General features: G+C 40.1%; 1 protein-coding gene across 1 annotated transcript in view; it reads right to left on the bottom strand.

The window, feature by feature from the left end:
* Positions 1-10345, bottom strand: part of ACP3 (acid phosphatase 3) — a 56682-nt gene extending 46337 nt beyond the window's left edge. The window contains exon 1 of the mRNA XM_003829463.4: positions 7812-10345. Coding sequence (XP_003829511.1) covers positions 7812-7931 — 120 coding nt within the window. The 5' untranslated portion in view covers positions 7932-10345. The remainder of the gene's footprint in view (positions 1-7811) is intronic.
* Between the last annotated feature and the right edge of the window lie 5706 nt (positions 10346-16051).

Below are 16051 nucleotides of genomic sequence, written 5' to 3'. Positions count from 1 at the left end.
TCAGAAATAATTGTACTCCCCTACATTTCAGTAGGTTTTAAGTGTTTCCAAGGTAGTTGCTCAAACATGCTGTCAACCCTTTGGAAGGGATGTCCTGGAGAAACACTTAATAAACCATTCTCCACTTTCAGGGCTGGAAATCAAAATGTGTGCACACACCCCTCCCGCAGGCAAATGTGAAGCTGGTGTTCCTTGAGCTTTTGGAGTTTCAAAATTCAGCTGGAGTTCTTGGACTATGCGAAGACATTCTTTCAATTCTGTGGTAGAGCAATCTTCTTAACTGCTGCTCTACCAATTATTACCTCTGTGCTCAGTCCAGCAATCATACTCTATGAAATCCTTTAAAAACCTAAAAATACTTTATTAGCAATTAGGATTTTTGCAGTAGTAGTGGTAATTGTAATAGAAAGACATCCAAGATAATAACAATTCCTGGCCAGGCACAGTGGCTCATGCCTATAATCCCAGCACTTTGGGAGGCTGAGGCAGGCGGATCACGAGGTCAGGAGATCAAGACCATCCTGGCCAACATGGTGAAACCCCATCTCTACTAAAAATACAAAAATTAGCTGGGTGTGGTGGCGCATGCCTGTAGTCCCAGCTACTCGGGAGACTGAGGCAGGAGAATCACTTGAACCTGGGAGGCAGAGGTTGCAGTAAGCCGAGATCGTGCCACTGCCTTCAGCCTGGCGACAGAGTGAGACTCCGTCTCAAAATAAAAAAAAAAAAAAAAAAAAAAAAAAAATTCCTTACATTTGCACAACCCTCCATGGTTTGTAGAATTTTCCCCTGCTACCTCTTTTAATTATTACATCCCCGTCTGAGGACAGGTTGGCACTACTGCTGCACTGAGCAAGTAAGAAAACTATATGATCAAAGAGATCATGTAGCTGTCCAGATCTCCTAATTCTCATGATAGTTGGCCCACTGTTTCCCCACCATACTACAATCACTTCACACTTTTAAATCATAGGTAACTGTTTTTAAAAGGACTTTTGGTTTGGTGCCCCCATGAATGAACCTGCTCCATTGAATCTGCTAAACAAATCTGGCATGTGGCTTAGGGTGTGGAGAACCTGGTGAGTACAGTCGAGGCTATATCCAGTGGAAAATGTAAAGATATACAAAAGTGGAGTTTTTTTTTTTTTTTTTTTTGACATGGAGTCCTGCTCTTGTTGCCCAGGCTGGAGTGCAATGGCATGATCTTGGCTCACTGCAACCTCTGCCTCCCAGGTTCAAGTGATTTTCCTGCCTCACCTTCCCAAGTAGCTGGGATTACAAGCACCTGCCACCACGCCTGGCTAATTTTTGTATTTTTAGTAGAGACGGGGTTTCGCCGTGTTGGCCAGGCTGGTCTTGAACTCCTGACCTCAGGTGATCCACCCGCCTTGGCCTCCCAAAGTGTTGGGATTACAGGCATGAGCCACTGTGCCCAGCCTAAAAGTGGAGATTTTTATCATGAGCCCACCACTGTCTCCAACAATTATCAACTTGTATGTGGCTAGTCTTGTTTCTTTTATATCCTCATCACTCTTAGACATTATATCATGTTCTATTGCTCTTTGCATAAATTAAAAGTCCTTACAAGGGCTCACAAGATCTTACCTGGTCTGGTCCCTACCCACGTTGATATTCTCACCTTGATGTCCTCAGCTTACCCACATGGGCCCTCCTGCTGTTACATCCAATATACTAAATTTGCTCAAGCCTCAGGGCCTTTGCTCTTGATGTCCTCTCTGCTTTGAATGTCTCAAGTCTGCTTCTTCTCTCAGCATACACACCACTCATCAATTTGAGGTCTGTCCTGAAAATTTGACCTTTACAGAGAGACATCCCTTGACCATCATTATAATTCTTGCTCAATCTCTATCTTATCTCACTGTTTTATTTCAAATAAATATTCCCGATGTTTTCTTATTTTTTGTTTTTACTAAAATTAAAAAAAATCTGGCTCCCTCCCTCTCCCTAGAAACTCCTTGAAAGCAGAACCCTTGCTGTCACAAGCACTGCTATAACCCCAAAACAGTGCCTGGAACATAGTAATATGCAAAAAAGGCCTGTTCTGATGAACAGGTGAATCTCAGATTGGGTCTAGTACTTCCAGGCACATTATGGATTTCTTTCCAATCTTCTCATTTCATGAGGGTTTTTGATTGTCATCCTTATTTATCAGCAAGGTGTGCTATGTGTGCTTTTTTTTTTTTTTCCTTTCTTTCATCTTCTTGTCTTTCTCCTCTGTCTTAGCCCATTTTCTGTTGCTTTAACAGAATATCTGAGACTGGGAAATTTATAAAGGAAAGAGGTTTATTTTGCTCACAATTCTAGAGGTTAGGAAGTCCAAGATCAGGCAGCTGCATCTAGTCAGCTTCTGGTGAGGGCCTTGTGCTGTGTCATAACATGGCAGAAGGCATGACAGGACAAGAAGGGGCACACTGAGAGCCAAACTGGTTTTTATAATAGACTCACTGACATGATAACTTACCCACTTCTGTGATAACCTATTAATCCATTAATCTGTTAATCCATTAATCCATCAGGAGAGTAGAGCCCTCATGGCCCAATCACCTCTTAAAGGCCCCACCTCTTAAGGCTGTTACATTGGGATTAAGTTTCAACATGAGTTTTGGAGGGGACAAACATTCAAATTGTAGCAGTCTCTATCCTATTCATTTGTGCCTTTGCTTCTAGAACAGTGAGTCTGCTTCCAGACTGGATTGAAGTCTCATAAACCATCATGTTCTCCTTTCAGGTTTGGAATTGGAGACACATCATAAAACTTTGGGATGATTCTGGAAGTCCTAAAAGGAACCTTATCCCCTGACATTAAATTCTTCTTATTATTTTATTAGGGTATACTCTAAGTTGTGAAAATCTCTTGATGCACAAAGATAACTATGAGTAGAAGGCTATTTTATTTTCTTCTTTTAGGACCTAAGAAATAAATCCATTGGTAAAGAAAATTAAAAATAAAATAGTTTGGGCAGAAATAATTGAGTAATGTAAATGAGTGTCATTTCAGAGGTTAGAAGGAAAGCTGGCTGACCTTGAAAGGAATCAGCATGAGAATATGTTCTGTACTCCCCGTAAAGCAATCAGGACAAGTCTAATAAGACTTTGATCCAGAGACTGGGACGAACACAGAGGCCTGCAAATAAGGGAAGCTGTAAAAACTGTGTATTATGTTGTGTAGAAGATGTATGATATATCAGAAAAGGTCTGGGTTTTCAGTTGGTTAGACCTGGGTTCAAACTCCTGCTTTGTCAAGGTCCTGCTGGGTGACCTTGGGAAAATGATTTAACTTAACATTCTGCATGCCTCAATTTCCCTTTCCTTTCCTCAATTTCCTTTCATGTAAAACACAAAAGCATTATTTCTCATCCAGGAGCATCATGAAAATTAAATGTGTAATATATGTAAAGCCATCAGTATAATACCGAGCACATAGGATGCATTTGATATATGGGATTTATTATTATATTTGTTATAATTATTTTTGTTGTTATATTATTCAGACATTTAGCTTAGCTACCATATATACTTCCTTTCCTGCTGACAATAATTTGCAGCATATAGGGCAAATGAGCACTACCTATTGAGCAATGGGAAACAGCACTCTCCTTCGAGACATACCTCTGTTAATTTCTAATCATCTCTCCCTACTTTTATTTCCTTGGCTGAGAGGAATAATTAATTATTCCTTTGCATTTAGGATACTGAGAAGCACCCACAGGAATAACCTGGTTGGCTGAAATGTCTTGGCCAATTGCACCCTGAAAATTTGTGAAATGCATTGGCATAAATCTGGGGAGAAGCTCATGTAAGCAAACTGAACTGAGCTGGCTCAGTACCAACTCTCAGCACACGGTGCTGTTTCCGGCAAATGTCTTTGGAAAACCTGTGGTCTCCAGACAGCTTGGCTGTTCCTTGGATATAGTGATTAGGAGCCATACAGCAAGGGAGAGAGATTGTATGTAACGTTGTTTGTGAACTGAGGCAGGAGACCTGATTTTTGCTTTTCAGTGGAATTTTATCTGGTCCATCTTTTTTTTTTTTCTTTTTTGCAGAGATGAGGTCTTACTATGTTAACCAGCCTGGTCTTGAACTCCTGGCCTCAAGCAATCCTCCTGTTTCGGCTTTCCAAAGTGCTGGGATTACAGGTGTGAGTTGCTGCACCCAGCCTCTGGTACCTCTTTTTATAAGCCAACCCAAGCGACAGGGTTTTTCCCTGTTGTCCAGGTTGGAGTGCAATGGTGTGATCCTAGCTCAATGTGGCCTCACACTGCTGTGCTCAAGCGATCCTCTAGCTCCACCTTCCCTAGTAGCTAGGAGGTCCTTCATGTCCATAATGTGGAAGTTGCCCATTCCAGTGTATAGATTATGTGCTGAGAATTTGGAGGCTGCTTCCATCAAGAATATCATATTATGCCAGGCGCAGTGGCTCACGCCTGTAATCTCAGCCCTTTGGGAGGCCAAGGCTGGTGGATCACCTGAGGTCAAGAGTTCAAGACCAGCCTGGCCAACGTGGTGAAACCCCGTCTCTACTAAAAATACAAAAACTAGCCAGGCATGGTGGCGCACGCCTGTAATCCCAGCTACTTGGGAGGCTGAGACTGGAGAATCACTTGAACCTGGGAGACGGAGGTTGCAGTGAGCCAAGATCACGCCACTGCACTCCAGCCTGGGCGACAGAGTAAGACTCTGTCTCAAAAAAAAAAAAAAAAAAACCCAAGAATATTATATTACTTGATTAAGAATTCTGCATGAAGAAAGTCAACCATGAAGAATGAGAAGAGTGTATACCTTGTAAGTCATCATTCCTTTCTTAACACTGGTGAAATGAGATGGAATTTTTCTGTCTTGGATCAGCTGAACTTGTGGGTTTTCTCTGGGTTAGGGGAGACGGGATGCTTTAAAATGACATTTTTCTATTTCTGGATGATATAATATGATGCATGAAATAACTTAAAAAACTCAAGTGGGTGTGTGTGGGAAATGAGTGGCTATGCAGATGAAACAAGATTGCATGGGTGATAGTCTTTGAAGCTGGTTGATGAGGACATCTAGATTCACCATATTTACTATTCTTTCCATATAAAGTTAAAAATGTCAGTTCTCTCAGTGTTTTCTACAGGACATTGGGGAAAAAAGAGGGAGGTGAATGCTGTAATCAAAAATTTGAAAACACAGTTTGGAAAACACTAGATCTTTTCCTTGAAAGCCACAGTGCGTATTAGCATGTTAAAGATTTAGGATTACTGCATTAAAGAGACCTTTTAAACACAGTTTAACCCAGTTCTATTCCCAAAGCTAACTTGACTATTGAAACTGATTTTTTCCCCATGTACACCTGTTAACAACTTGTCAAACTAGCATTTCATGGGTCACAGGCACTTCAGTTAGTCTGAGAACAAGAACCAAGGACAGTTTCCTCCTCTTTCTGCTGAGAACAGCTTTTCAGAATTGGGGAGGATTTATTTTTCTCGGATCACAGAGGAAAAGCAAGGGAACCACCTGCTGATTCAGAGTCAAGCTAATCCAGCAAACCTTACAGGGGGATCTCAGACTAGCTCCATGTGCTGGGTTATATACACACAGCAGGAAAAGACCATGTCTAGTGATAAAGGGAAAGGCATCCGGGGTCAGAGAGCCTGGGTTCAAATTCTGTCTCCACCATTCCATCTGTGTGACCATGGGCAAGATGCTTAACCTTTTTGTGCCTCAATTTCTTCATCTATAAAATAGGAATAATAAGTTTTACAAAACTTTATAGAATGGTTGCCAGATTTGGCAAATAAACATACAGGATGCCCAATATTGCATGGGACTAAAAAATTATTTGCTATTTATCTGAAGTTCAAATTCAAATGGTCATCCCATATTTTATTTAACGACCTTATTTTAGAGGATTGTTGACAGGCTTATGTGATACAATTCATATTGAACACTCAGAACAGTGCCTTGTAAGCACTCAATTGCAGTAAGTGCTTGCAGTAAGCACTCAATTGACTATTGGTTATTATCATTAATATTACCACTTTAATCATGGGCATCTTTTAAAAAAATTCTGGTTCTCCTAATAATTTTCTAAGAGTTTTCTCATTTGTATAAATTAACCACTTATAGTCGAATATTCTCTTTAGTCAATAAAAATAAGAAACTGATGTTTACTGGCTTAAGTACTTAGATGGACGTTGTTTTATAAGGGCCAAGAAAGATGTATTAAGTGGCCCTTCATCTACCATTAATGGAAGGAAATCATGGTAGGAAAAAATAGTTAACACTGGCTTTGTGCAATATTTGTTAATTTTTTTAGTTCTAAGAGAGCTAGCTTTGTATTTTGGCTTTCCTCAGGAAAGAATTAACTTGCAGTCCCTGAATATAGGAAACCCACAACAACTTGGTAGTCAAAGGAAGTTAGCCTGGGCTAACTTGGGTAAAACATGGAGGAGGGAATACATCATGTACAGTGAACTTGGAGTAACTTGGATTTCTCAGAAGATTGCCACTCAACCAGCTTGTCACAGGTTTACAGTATTACAAGCACGGCAGATGCAGTACAATTTCTACAGTCCCTAAACTTGCTTCATGCACATGTTAGCAAGAAAACTACTGATAGAAGTACAAGCCTAGCTCACATGGGTTAAAGAAGGCACACAGTATTATATATTTTTTTCTGCACAGAAGTCTGACAGCTGGTGAATCATTTGTAAATAAATTGATAATTTGTTTCACTGGGTTTTCTGTCATTGTTGACTCATGACCTAGTAAGGATTTACTGGACTATAAGAATAATGATTCAAATAAGCACATGGGTATCATATTTTCTGTAGAAAGTAAAGAGTTTTGAATATCCCATGCTGAAAAAAAAATAGCCTGAACTTTAATTTTTAAGGAAACAGTGACTTTCCTTCAAATTATAAAAATAATTTTTGAGTATACTTGACAGAAAGAAAATTTACCTACTTATCAGCCCACTTTCACTATCTCAAATAAAAAAATGTAAGGAAGAGAAAGAAAACGAGAGAGGAAAGGCAAGAAGCAGCTTAGAGGCTTAGAGGCAGAGAAAGAGTGAAACAGAAGGAAAAAAGATACAGAAACAGAAAATCAGACTCTTAGGTAACATGATGAATCCCCTTCACTTTGCAAACCCTCTTTCCATCTATTTTCAAACAATGTCAACAGTATATTTTCTTTTCTTGATATTATGCATCAGCCACCCCCCACCTTTTTTCATAACTGGTCACATGTACCAATGATTTTAATCGTCAACTAAATCTATATATCAGAAAATCATCCTAAAATTCCAAATTTAGATTCACTTTTATGCTTCAAGATTGTTTACAAATATTTGTTCTAATTTCCTGATAAACAAAGATGAAAGGACTACTTAATTCAGAAAATGACTGTTTTTTGGCTTGCAAACAAATAATCATTAAATTGAATGAAGCCAGCTCTTGGTACATAAACAGCGCCAGCTGTGGCTTCTTCTGGACTGGTGTGGCTGTCAAAAGGAATCTGAATTCAAGGCAGTTGTAAAGTAAGTAAATAAATAACATCAGCAAAAGCAAATAAAAAGCAACCCCTAAAAAACCAGTGACCAAAAAATATTTTTGTTAGGACACGTTAGGTCTTCATTAAGAGGAACTTGCAAAACTTGATTATTCACTTTCTGAGTTTGAACAGAGCCTGGTCTCTGGGAAACAATCCAAGGATAAAACAATCCAAGGATAAGATGAAAGCTGACGCTTGCCTTATCAGACTTTGCTGGGAACACAGTTTTAAGGAAAAAGCAATGAGAAAAGTCTACTTACCAAAGTCACAAACTTCAACTCCTTGGCTAGTACACTTCGGTCTAGCCAGAAAAAAAGCAGAAACAAGAAGCCAAGGCTAAGGCTTGCTGCCCTGGCCAGGAGGAGGGGTGCAGCTCTCATGTTGAGGAGAGCTGTTTCTGGCAGGAGTTAGGAGGAACTGCTACCACTTCAAAAGCCTGTAGAGGGGAAGCTATTTAATTAAGGGATTGAAAGGGAAGGAGGAGCCACACTCATAAATAGTAAAGTTTCCAGGAAGCGTAGGGCAGGTTTGGTATGTAAATAATGTCATGTAAATTTTGAGCTGAGAGAGATCACAGTTTCCCCATTTAAGTTAGGACACCAAGGCCAAGAGCAGGGAAAGCTGTTGATCAAGGTCACAGAGCATGTTAGCAGACATTTCTATTCTTGTTTTCAGTTTACTTTTATCTTTGTTTTTTTTTTTTTTTTTTTTTTTTGAGATGGAGTCTCTCTCTGTCACCCAGGCTGGAGCGCAGTGGCACAATCTCGGCTCACTGCAAACTCCGCCTCCCAGGTTCAAGCAATTCTCCTGCTTCAGTCTCCTGAGTAGCTGGGATTACAGGCGTGCACCACCACACCCGGCGAATTTTTGTATTTTTAGTAGAGACGGGGTTTCACCATGTTGGTTAGGCTGGTCTCCAACTCCTAACCGCATGATCTGCCTGCCTTGGCCTCCCAAAGTGCTGAGATTACAGGCATGAGCCACTGTGCCAAGCCAGTTTACTTTTAGCTTTTCTTTAGATAGGGTATGATACAGCGTTGGATTTGTGGCTGTCACTTGGGAAAGGGATCTACCCTGACTTTAGAAACCTTAGACCAGTGATTCTTAATCTGTTGGGAGTCCAAAGTTGTAGGACTGAAATCTGGAAGGAAATACAGGTGTTGACATATTTGGGGCCTATTTCCATGCCAAACATGGCTACTTTTTCAAAAACTCTCATGTAGCCTATAGAGGTATTTTTAAATTAAAGAAGAAAAGTAACAGCAAGTTTATTTTGAAAAATTTTAGGCTGGGCGTGGTGGCTCATGTCTATAATCCCAGCACTTTGGGAGGCTGAGATGGGCAGATCACTTGAGGTCAGGAGTTAAGACCAGCCTGGCCAGCATGGTGAAACCCCATCTCTAATAAAAATACAAAAAAAAAAATTAGCCTGGCGTGGTGGCACATGCCTATAGTCCCAGCTACCTGGGAGGCGAGGCAGGAGAGTCACTTGAACCCAGGAGGTGGAGGTTGCAGTGAGCCGAGATTGTGCCACTGCACTCCAGCCTGAGTGACAGAGCAAGACTCCATCTCAAAACACAACAAAACAAACAAACAAACGACAACAAAAAACAAACAAAAGAAAAATTTTAGTCACACCTTAAGACAATTGGACATTACCTGTGGTATCTCAAAATTAGATTGGAGGTCCCTTTCCAAACCTGACAGAGTTTTTTAAGAAAGCAAAAAGCCCAAACCTACAATTCTATATTATTAGTCATCAACTTTGGCCATAAGCCTTAAATTTTGAGTGAGTTACATCCTTGCCTCTCCAGCTATGATCTCACTGGGGACACTACAAAAGGCGATCCAGACTGATGGAACTTTGCTTTCCATTTTCCCCAACCTGTCAGTTCCATCATAGGCTAAAACAATACAAACTTGAGGTGCACATTGAGATTTTGCAAGATTTGGGGGCAGAGCTGCCTGTCATGATATTTCTATCCTAATGGCAGAGGGAGAACAATGGTTTACCCGCAACCTGTTTCCTGGTACATTGCGCTTACCTGTGGCAGGAGGATTGTGTTCTTATGTGATCATAGGATGCCCTGGAATGTGGTATATGGGAGAACTGTTGCTTCTTCTGGTAGTAGGAAACATGCGCAAATAGGCTGGGCATGGTGGCTCACACCTGTAATCCCACCACTTTGGGAGGCTGAGGTGGGCAGATCACTTGAGATCAGGAGTTTGAGACCAGCCTGGTCAATGTGGTGAAACCCCATATCTACTAAAAATACAAAAATTAGCCAGGTGTGGTGGTGGGAGCCTGTAATCCCAGCTACCTGGGAGGCTGGGGCAGGAGAATCACTTGAATCCGGGAGGCCGAGGTTGCAGTGAGCTGAGATCACACCACTGCACTCTAGCCTGGGCAATAGAGTGAGACTCTGTCCCCCCTCCAAAAAAAAAAATGTGCAAATAATAAATGCATGTGTGATTAGGATTAGACATTCAAGGGAACTTGCAACTTTCTCTTTGCCATCACATTCTCGACCTGCCAGTCTACACTGTCAATTTTAATGGGTAAGATTTTGAGGAAATGGGTGCAAGAAAAAGGAAATAAAAATTGGGAGGTTTTCCAGTCCAGGGCATACATGGAGTTGATACATTAATCCCTGCTGTGTGCACCAGGCAATCTGAGAAAGGAAGCTCCAGCACCTATGTACCATTCACAGGCAAATTTCTGAACCACATTTCTTAAATTGTGCCAGATGTCTGATTCTGTTGAATGCCTTATTTTCTCAGCCATCTGCCTGGGTCCTTGTTCTATCTCCTTCCTTGTCTCACCCTTGGACTGGTGCTTGGAACTATTTCAGCAATAGCCTTAGACCTTCCTGATAATGAAGACTGATTCTATAATCTACCTATACCATGTTGCACTGGTTGGATAAACCCTCTTTCTGACCTAGAGCCTAATGTTTTCTGTGGTACCGCCTCTGGGGTCCTTTTAGCTCTTCAAGTGAGAATGGCAACAACAACAAAGTTTTCTTTGAAAACCAGAGAAAGGCTGCTTGAATTGAATACATCTCAACTCAAACTTAATCCAAGTTGAATTAAATGGTTTACACTTCTATCTCAGTCATCACCCTCACTTCCACTTTGATCATTGAGTTATAAGGGGAGAAGAAGTATTCAAAGTCATAAATGTAGAGTCTTGAAAAACCTGAACACCATGAAATGGAGTGTAAAAGATCCTCAACTCAGATGAAACCTGTTGTAGAATGTTCTGTGGCACCTTGAACTTTGAACTCAATAAGGTCTTTGCAAAGACATAAGGGTCATCTGGGATAAATATATGGATATAGTATGTATTAGTCCACTTTCATACTGCTGTGAAGAAATACCTAAGACTGGGTAATTTATAAAGAAAAATAAATTTAATGGACTCAAAGTTCCACATGGCTGGGGAGGCCTCACAATCATGATGGAAGGTGAAGTAGAAGCAAAGGCACATCTTACATGGCAGCAGGCAAGAGAGTGTGTGCAGGGAAACTGCCCTTTATAAAACCATCAGATTTCATGAGACTTAATCACTGTCACAAGAATAGCATGGGAAAAGCCCTCCTCCACGATTCAATTACTTCCCACCAGGTACCTTTCATGACATGTGGGGATTATGGGAGTTACAATTCAAGATGAGATTTTTGTGGGGACACTGCCAAATCATATCATAGTAACATCAAAAGTGAGATTTGAAAAAACACTGGGAAGTCTTTATGTAAGAGTTCAGGGTGTCAATAATTTTCCATGATTAGTAGGACTTACTGACTGAATCACTTGTGTTCTCTTGTTGTACTTCTTTCTCTATATGTCAAGTGCTCAACCTCTAATGAACTGTTCTAATGAACAGTTAGAAAGTTCCATAAGTGGAGCAGGTTAGGATTTTTGAAAATCAGACTCCCAGATAGATATTTGCATGTAGGAAGTTTACTAAGGAGTGCACTCAGGATTAACTCCAGTGGGGGGTAGAGAAATAACCAAGGTTGGGCAGAGGGAGAAGTTGATTTGTAATGCAATATTGTTTAAGACCTCAGCTGACCCTGTTACAAGTTCTGAAGATAGGAGGGCCTTTCAGGGTTGTCTTGAATTGAGGTGAGGAGCCAGGCCTTTTTTATTAGCCAGTCATTGGACGTAGTCTGCCCCTGGTAGGGAGTATGACCATGGATAAGGCAAAGGTGACTCTCTTCTACCAAAATAATTCCCAAAGGGGTTGCTAGCTGAGTGATGTCAAACAAATTTCCAAGAGCTAGGAGCAATGAATCCTTGGGCAGTGTAACACAGAATCTATGATGATGAACACTTATAGGAAAAAAACTGTGATCCTTAGTAGATCACAGCCTATGAAAGCACTAAATGTGCCTCTGACCATAAGAGTCTGAGTTGGGAGGTGAGATCCATCAGTAAGTATATGGCTGTTCACCAGCATCACAGGGAAGACTGTGTTTAACCTGTCTGGCTTCTTATGGCCTTCATAATTGTATTATTTGACTCTCAGGGCCTTATGAACTATTGGGTACTCAATAATACTGATTGACCAACTGTCAATATAAATGCAAATGACTGCATCAGAGCCCTGTTACAATGTGAATTGCTTTGAGGCAAAATTTAATAAGATGGCTTTAGAATAAATGTTCTCCTCCTCTCAAACCATCATTTTGTGGGGGGCCTTTTTGCCCTCGGCATAAAATAACTATTTTATTGTTTAGTATTTAGACATACATCCCCCATAAAACCAAAGACTGTATCATAAGAATGTCATCAACTAAGGTGTGTGTACCTAGGGGATTCATGCAATGGTCTAACACTTTAAAAAGTAAAGAAAGTGTTAAAACTTTTATTTCTGTTTATTTTTTTACCTAAGAGAGAAAAAAAAGATTTACAATGGAAATTTATTCACAATGGACTGTTTTAAAATGGGCTATTATTTGGCCATTAAAAAAAGATCCAAGTACTGATACCTGCTACAACATGGATGAACCTTTAAAATATTAGGCTAATATTCCTTCTAAAATAGAACACGTATTTGTATGATTCCACTTATATTAAATGTTCAGAATAGAAAGATCTTAGGAAACAGCTTAAGATTTTTTAAAGATTGCCTAGGACAGGGAGAAAGGAGGCGGAGGGTGATGATGGCTGAGGGGTATGTGGTCTCTTTTTGGGCTGCTAAAAATAGTCTAAAATTGATTGTAATGATACTTGCACAACTCTGAATATACTAAAAACTATTGAATTGTACACTTTAAATGAATGAATTTTATGACATCTGAATTATATCTCAATAAAGCTGTTATCTAAATAATTTACCACAAAATAAATATTCCAATATTTAATATAAGCATGGTAATAGAAGTATATCCTTAATAAATAAACACATATCTATTACTTGTAATACTGATGGAGTCCATGGTTGAACCAGTTTAAACATTACTAAATAAAATTAATATTAATTATAAAATATAATTTTTATATATATACACATAAACTTAGATTATTAAAATTATCTATTGCTGTGAAACAAATGAACACAAACTTAGTGGCTTAAAACAACACACATTTCTTATCTTACCTTTTTCCTGAGTCAGGAGTCTAGGTATAACGTAAAAGGCCTTTCTGCTCAGGATTTTTCACAAGGCTTCAGTCAAGGTGTTAGCCAGGCCTGGGATCCTGTCCCAGCTCCTGTAGTTGTTGGCAGGAATCAGTTCCTTGCAAGCTGTTTGGGGGCCCCAGTTCCTAAATTGCTGGCTGCTGCGTAGAAGCTGCCTTCAATTCCTTGCTACTTGGGCCCCTCCAAGAGGGCTGTTTGAGTCATCAGAACATGCAAACTAAGGCAACAGAGAAACTTCAGAGATCATCTTTCCAGGACTTCATAAAATTTATCATGTGTAAGGATTACCCAAAGAGTTTAATAAAAAACAGACTTCTCCTGGGCCTCACTCCTGGAAATTCTGATTCAGTGGGTTCAGGTAAGATGAGGAATGATGTCCCACTAATACTTAATGGTGCCTAAGGCAAAAGGCAAAAATCATTAAACCAATCCTGTCATTACATAAAATTTTGATATGTTGTTTATTATGGATTGTTTAACATTAATTTTTATTTTTCAAAATTTTGCATTAAAATATTCCTTCTTTTGATTATAGGTTTTTGGTACACCTTAAGTGTTGAGCCCAAGGAGAATGCCTCACTCACCTCACACTAATTCCCAGCCGTGACTCTAAGAATTGGAAGCTGGAGATAACATACTTTTTCCTTTTGAGATGAAATGATCTAACTTTCTCTGATTCTCTCTACGAGGAAATGCAGGCTTGGGTGAGGTGAATCCAGCTTTGGCTGACTGTACTGAGGCACTCAGGACTGAATGGGACTCAGGACTTTTTGTCTTTTAGACTGAACAGAGCTGACCTCTAGCTACTCCTTGGGCTGTCATTACTTGCATAGAGCTAGCCCCCTCATGCTTCCTGTGTGTAACAAAGCTGCTTTTCTCACAGTCAGGAGGCAAATATTGGCCTATTACTATTTCACCTTTAATACAGGCTTACAGAATGAACTTACAAAAATATGATGTAATCTCATTTTGTATAAATGTGTATCGAAGAAAAGACAGAATAGAGATGGGCCAATATTTTTAATGGTGATTTTTTTGGGGGGTTGATGGGATTATAGGTGTTTTCATTTTCTTTCTTCTACTTTTCTCTACTTTCCAAATGTCTTATAATGAATAGATATTTTAATTAAAATCAGAAAACAAATTGTAAAATATCTAGCATTAACTTCATGATAATTCTCATTTGAGTGAGTATCAGAGTTATAGAAGGTAGGCCTAGAAAGCAATTCGCTTCATAACACTGTTCACCTGTCTTCACATGGGCCAACTTCTAAGCCATTGAAGAGAGAACTTTTTCTATCTTCTGCTCCAGTTTCTGACCCTGTCCCTCTCCGCTTTTGTTTGATATGTCTTATATTAAACAGATAACCTCTTGTAGTAGCATGAAAGTACAAGAAAACACAATAACTATTTAGAAAGTCCTGTTTGTCCTTAAGAACTTCTTAAATCAAACCAGGTCAATGGCCTATTAAACATATTCCACCACACTTAGAATAAAATCCAAAGCCCTCCATGGTATATAAGCTCTGCTTATATCTGGCTCCTATGACCTCTTCAACTCACCTCCCATCAGGCTTCTTTTGCTTACTCCATTCTAGCCACACTGATCCCTTATGTCTCAAACGAGCCACATGTGCTTCCACTTGATGCACTTTGCATTGCCTGTTCCCTCTGAGGGAACACTCTTACCTCAAATGGGCTGATTCTCTCACTTCACCTCTTTGGATGGCTTTCCTTGAGCACCCCAGTTAAAAGAGCAGCTTCCCCAGCAATCTCTATCATACTGCAGCAGGACAAGCTGCACACAAAACCCCTCAGACACCGAGTTAAAGAAGGAAGGGCTTTATTCAGCTGGGAGCTTCGGCAAGACTCACGTCTCCAACAACCGAGATCCCGGAGTGAGCAATTCCTGTCCCTTTTAAGGGCTCACAACTCTAAGAAGGTCCGCGTGAGAAGGTCATGATCGATTGAGCAAGCAGGGGGTATGTGGCTGGGGGCTGCATGCACTGGTAATTACAATGGAACAGAACAGGACAGGGATTTTCACAGTGCTTTTCTATACAATGTCTGTAACCTATAGATAAGATAACCGGTTAGGTCAGGGGTCAATCTTTAATTACCAGGCCCAGGGCCTGGCGCCGCGATGTCTGCCTGTGGATTTCATTTCTGCCTTTTAGTTTTTACTTCTTCTTTCTTTGGAGGCAGAAATTGGGTATAAGACAATGTGAGGGGTGGTCTCCTCCCTTACTCCCCCCACTTTGAGACTCTCACTCAATAGTGGGAGTTCTCACTTTCATTTTTACTACCTGTGTCTTCTTGCAAGACAGATTGATAGTGATTCATATAGTACACTTGTGCTGAAGCATTTTGGTGAACTAAGGTAGTGACGAAGCTTTTTATCATTTGAAGAAATGCAGGTAGCAAACAAGGGAGCAGTAAGAAGGTTTCTATTACTATTATAACTCCTATTATAAGAGTTTTAAATCTCTTTAGCACTGGGAATCATTTTCCAAACATGGCCCTAGGATCAAATCTATGCCACACTTGCATGGGCACATGTGTCAGTTTTGTCATATTTCTAACTATGTCTTCAACTACTTGCCCTTAATCATCTATGTGTAGATAGGAATTAGTAAGGTTAAATTTTCTGCAGACCCTTCCTTCAGCTGCTAGCAAGTAGTTGAGAGCCAATTTATTTTGATAGATAGCATTTCTCATCTGAGTTTCTTGCCAGGCCAGAATAGTCAAGGCTCTGCCGGTCTTATTAGTGATTATTTCTAAGACAGCTTGTAACCGTATGATTCAGTTGAGCATGTAAATATGGGTTCATGAGCCATCTTGTGCCCAAGTACCAGG

Source organism: Pan paniscus, chromosome 2, assembly GCF_029289425.2.
Source record: "Pan paniscus chromosome 2, NHGRI_mPanPan1-v2.0_pri, whole genome shotgun sequence".
NCBI classification, from domain to species: domain Eukaryota; kingdom Metazoa; phylum Chordata; class Mammalia; order Primates; family Hominidae; genus Pan; species Pan paniscus.
The sequence above is the reverse complement of the archived record's forward strand: the minus strand, read 5'-3'. Positions and strand labels throughout refer to the sequence as shown.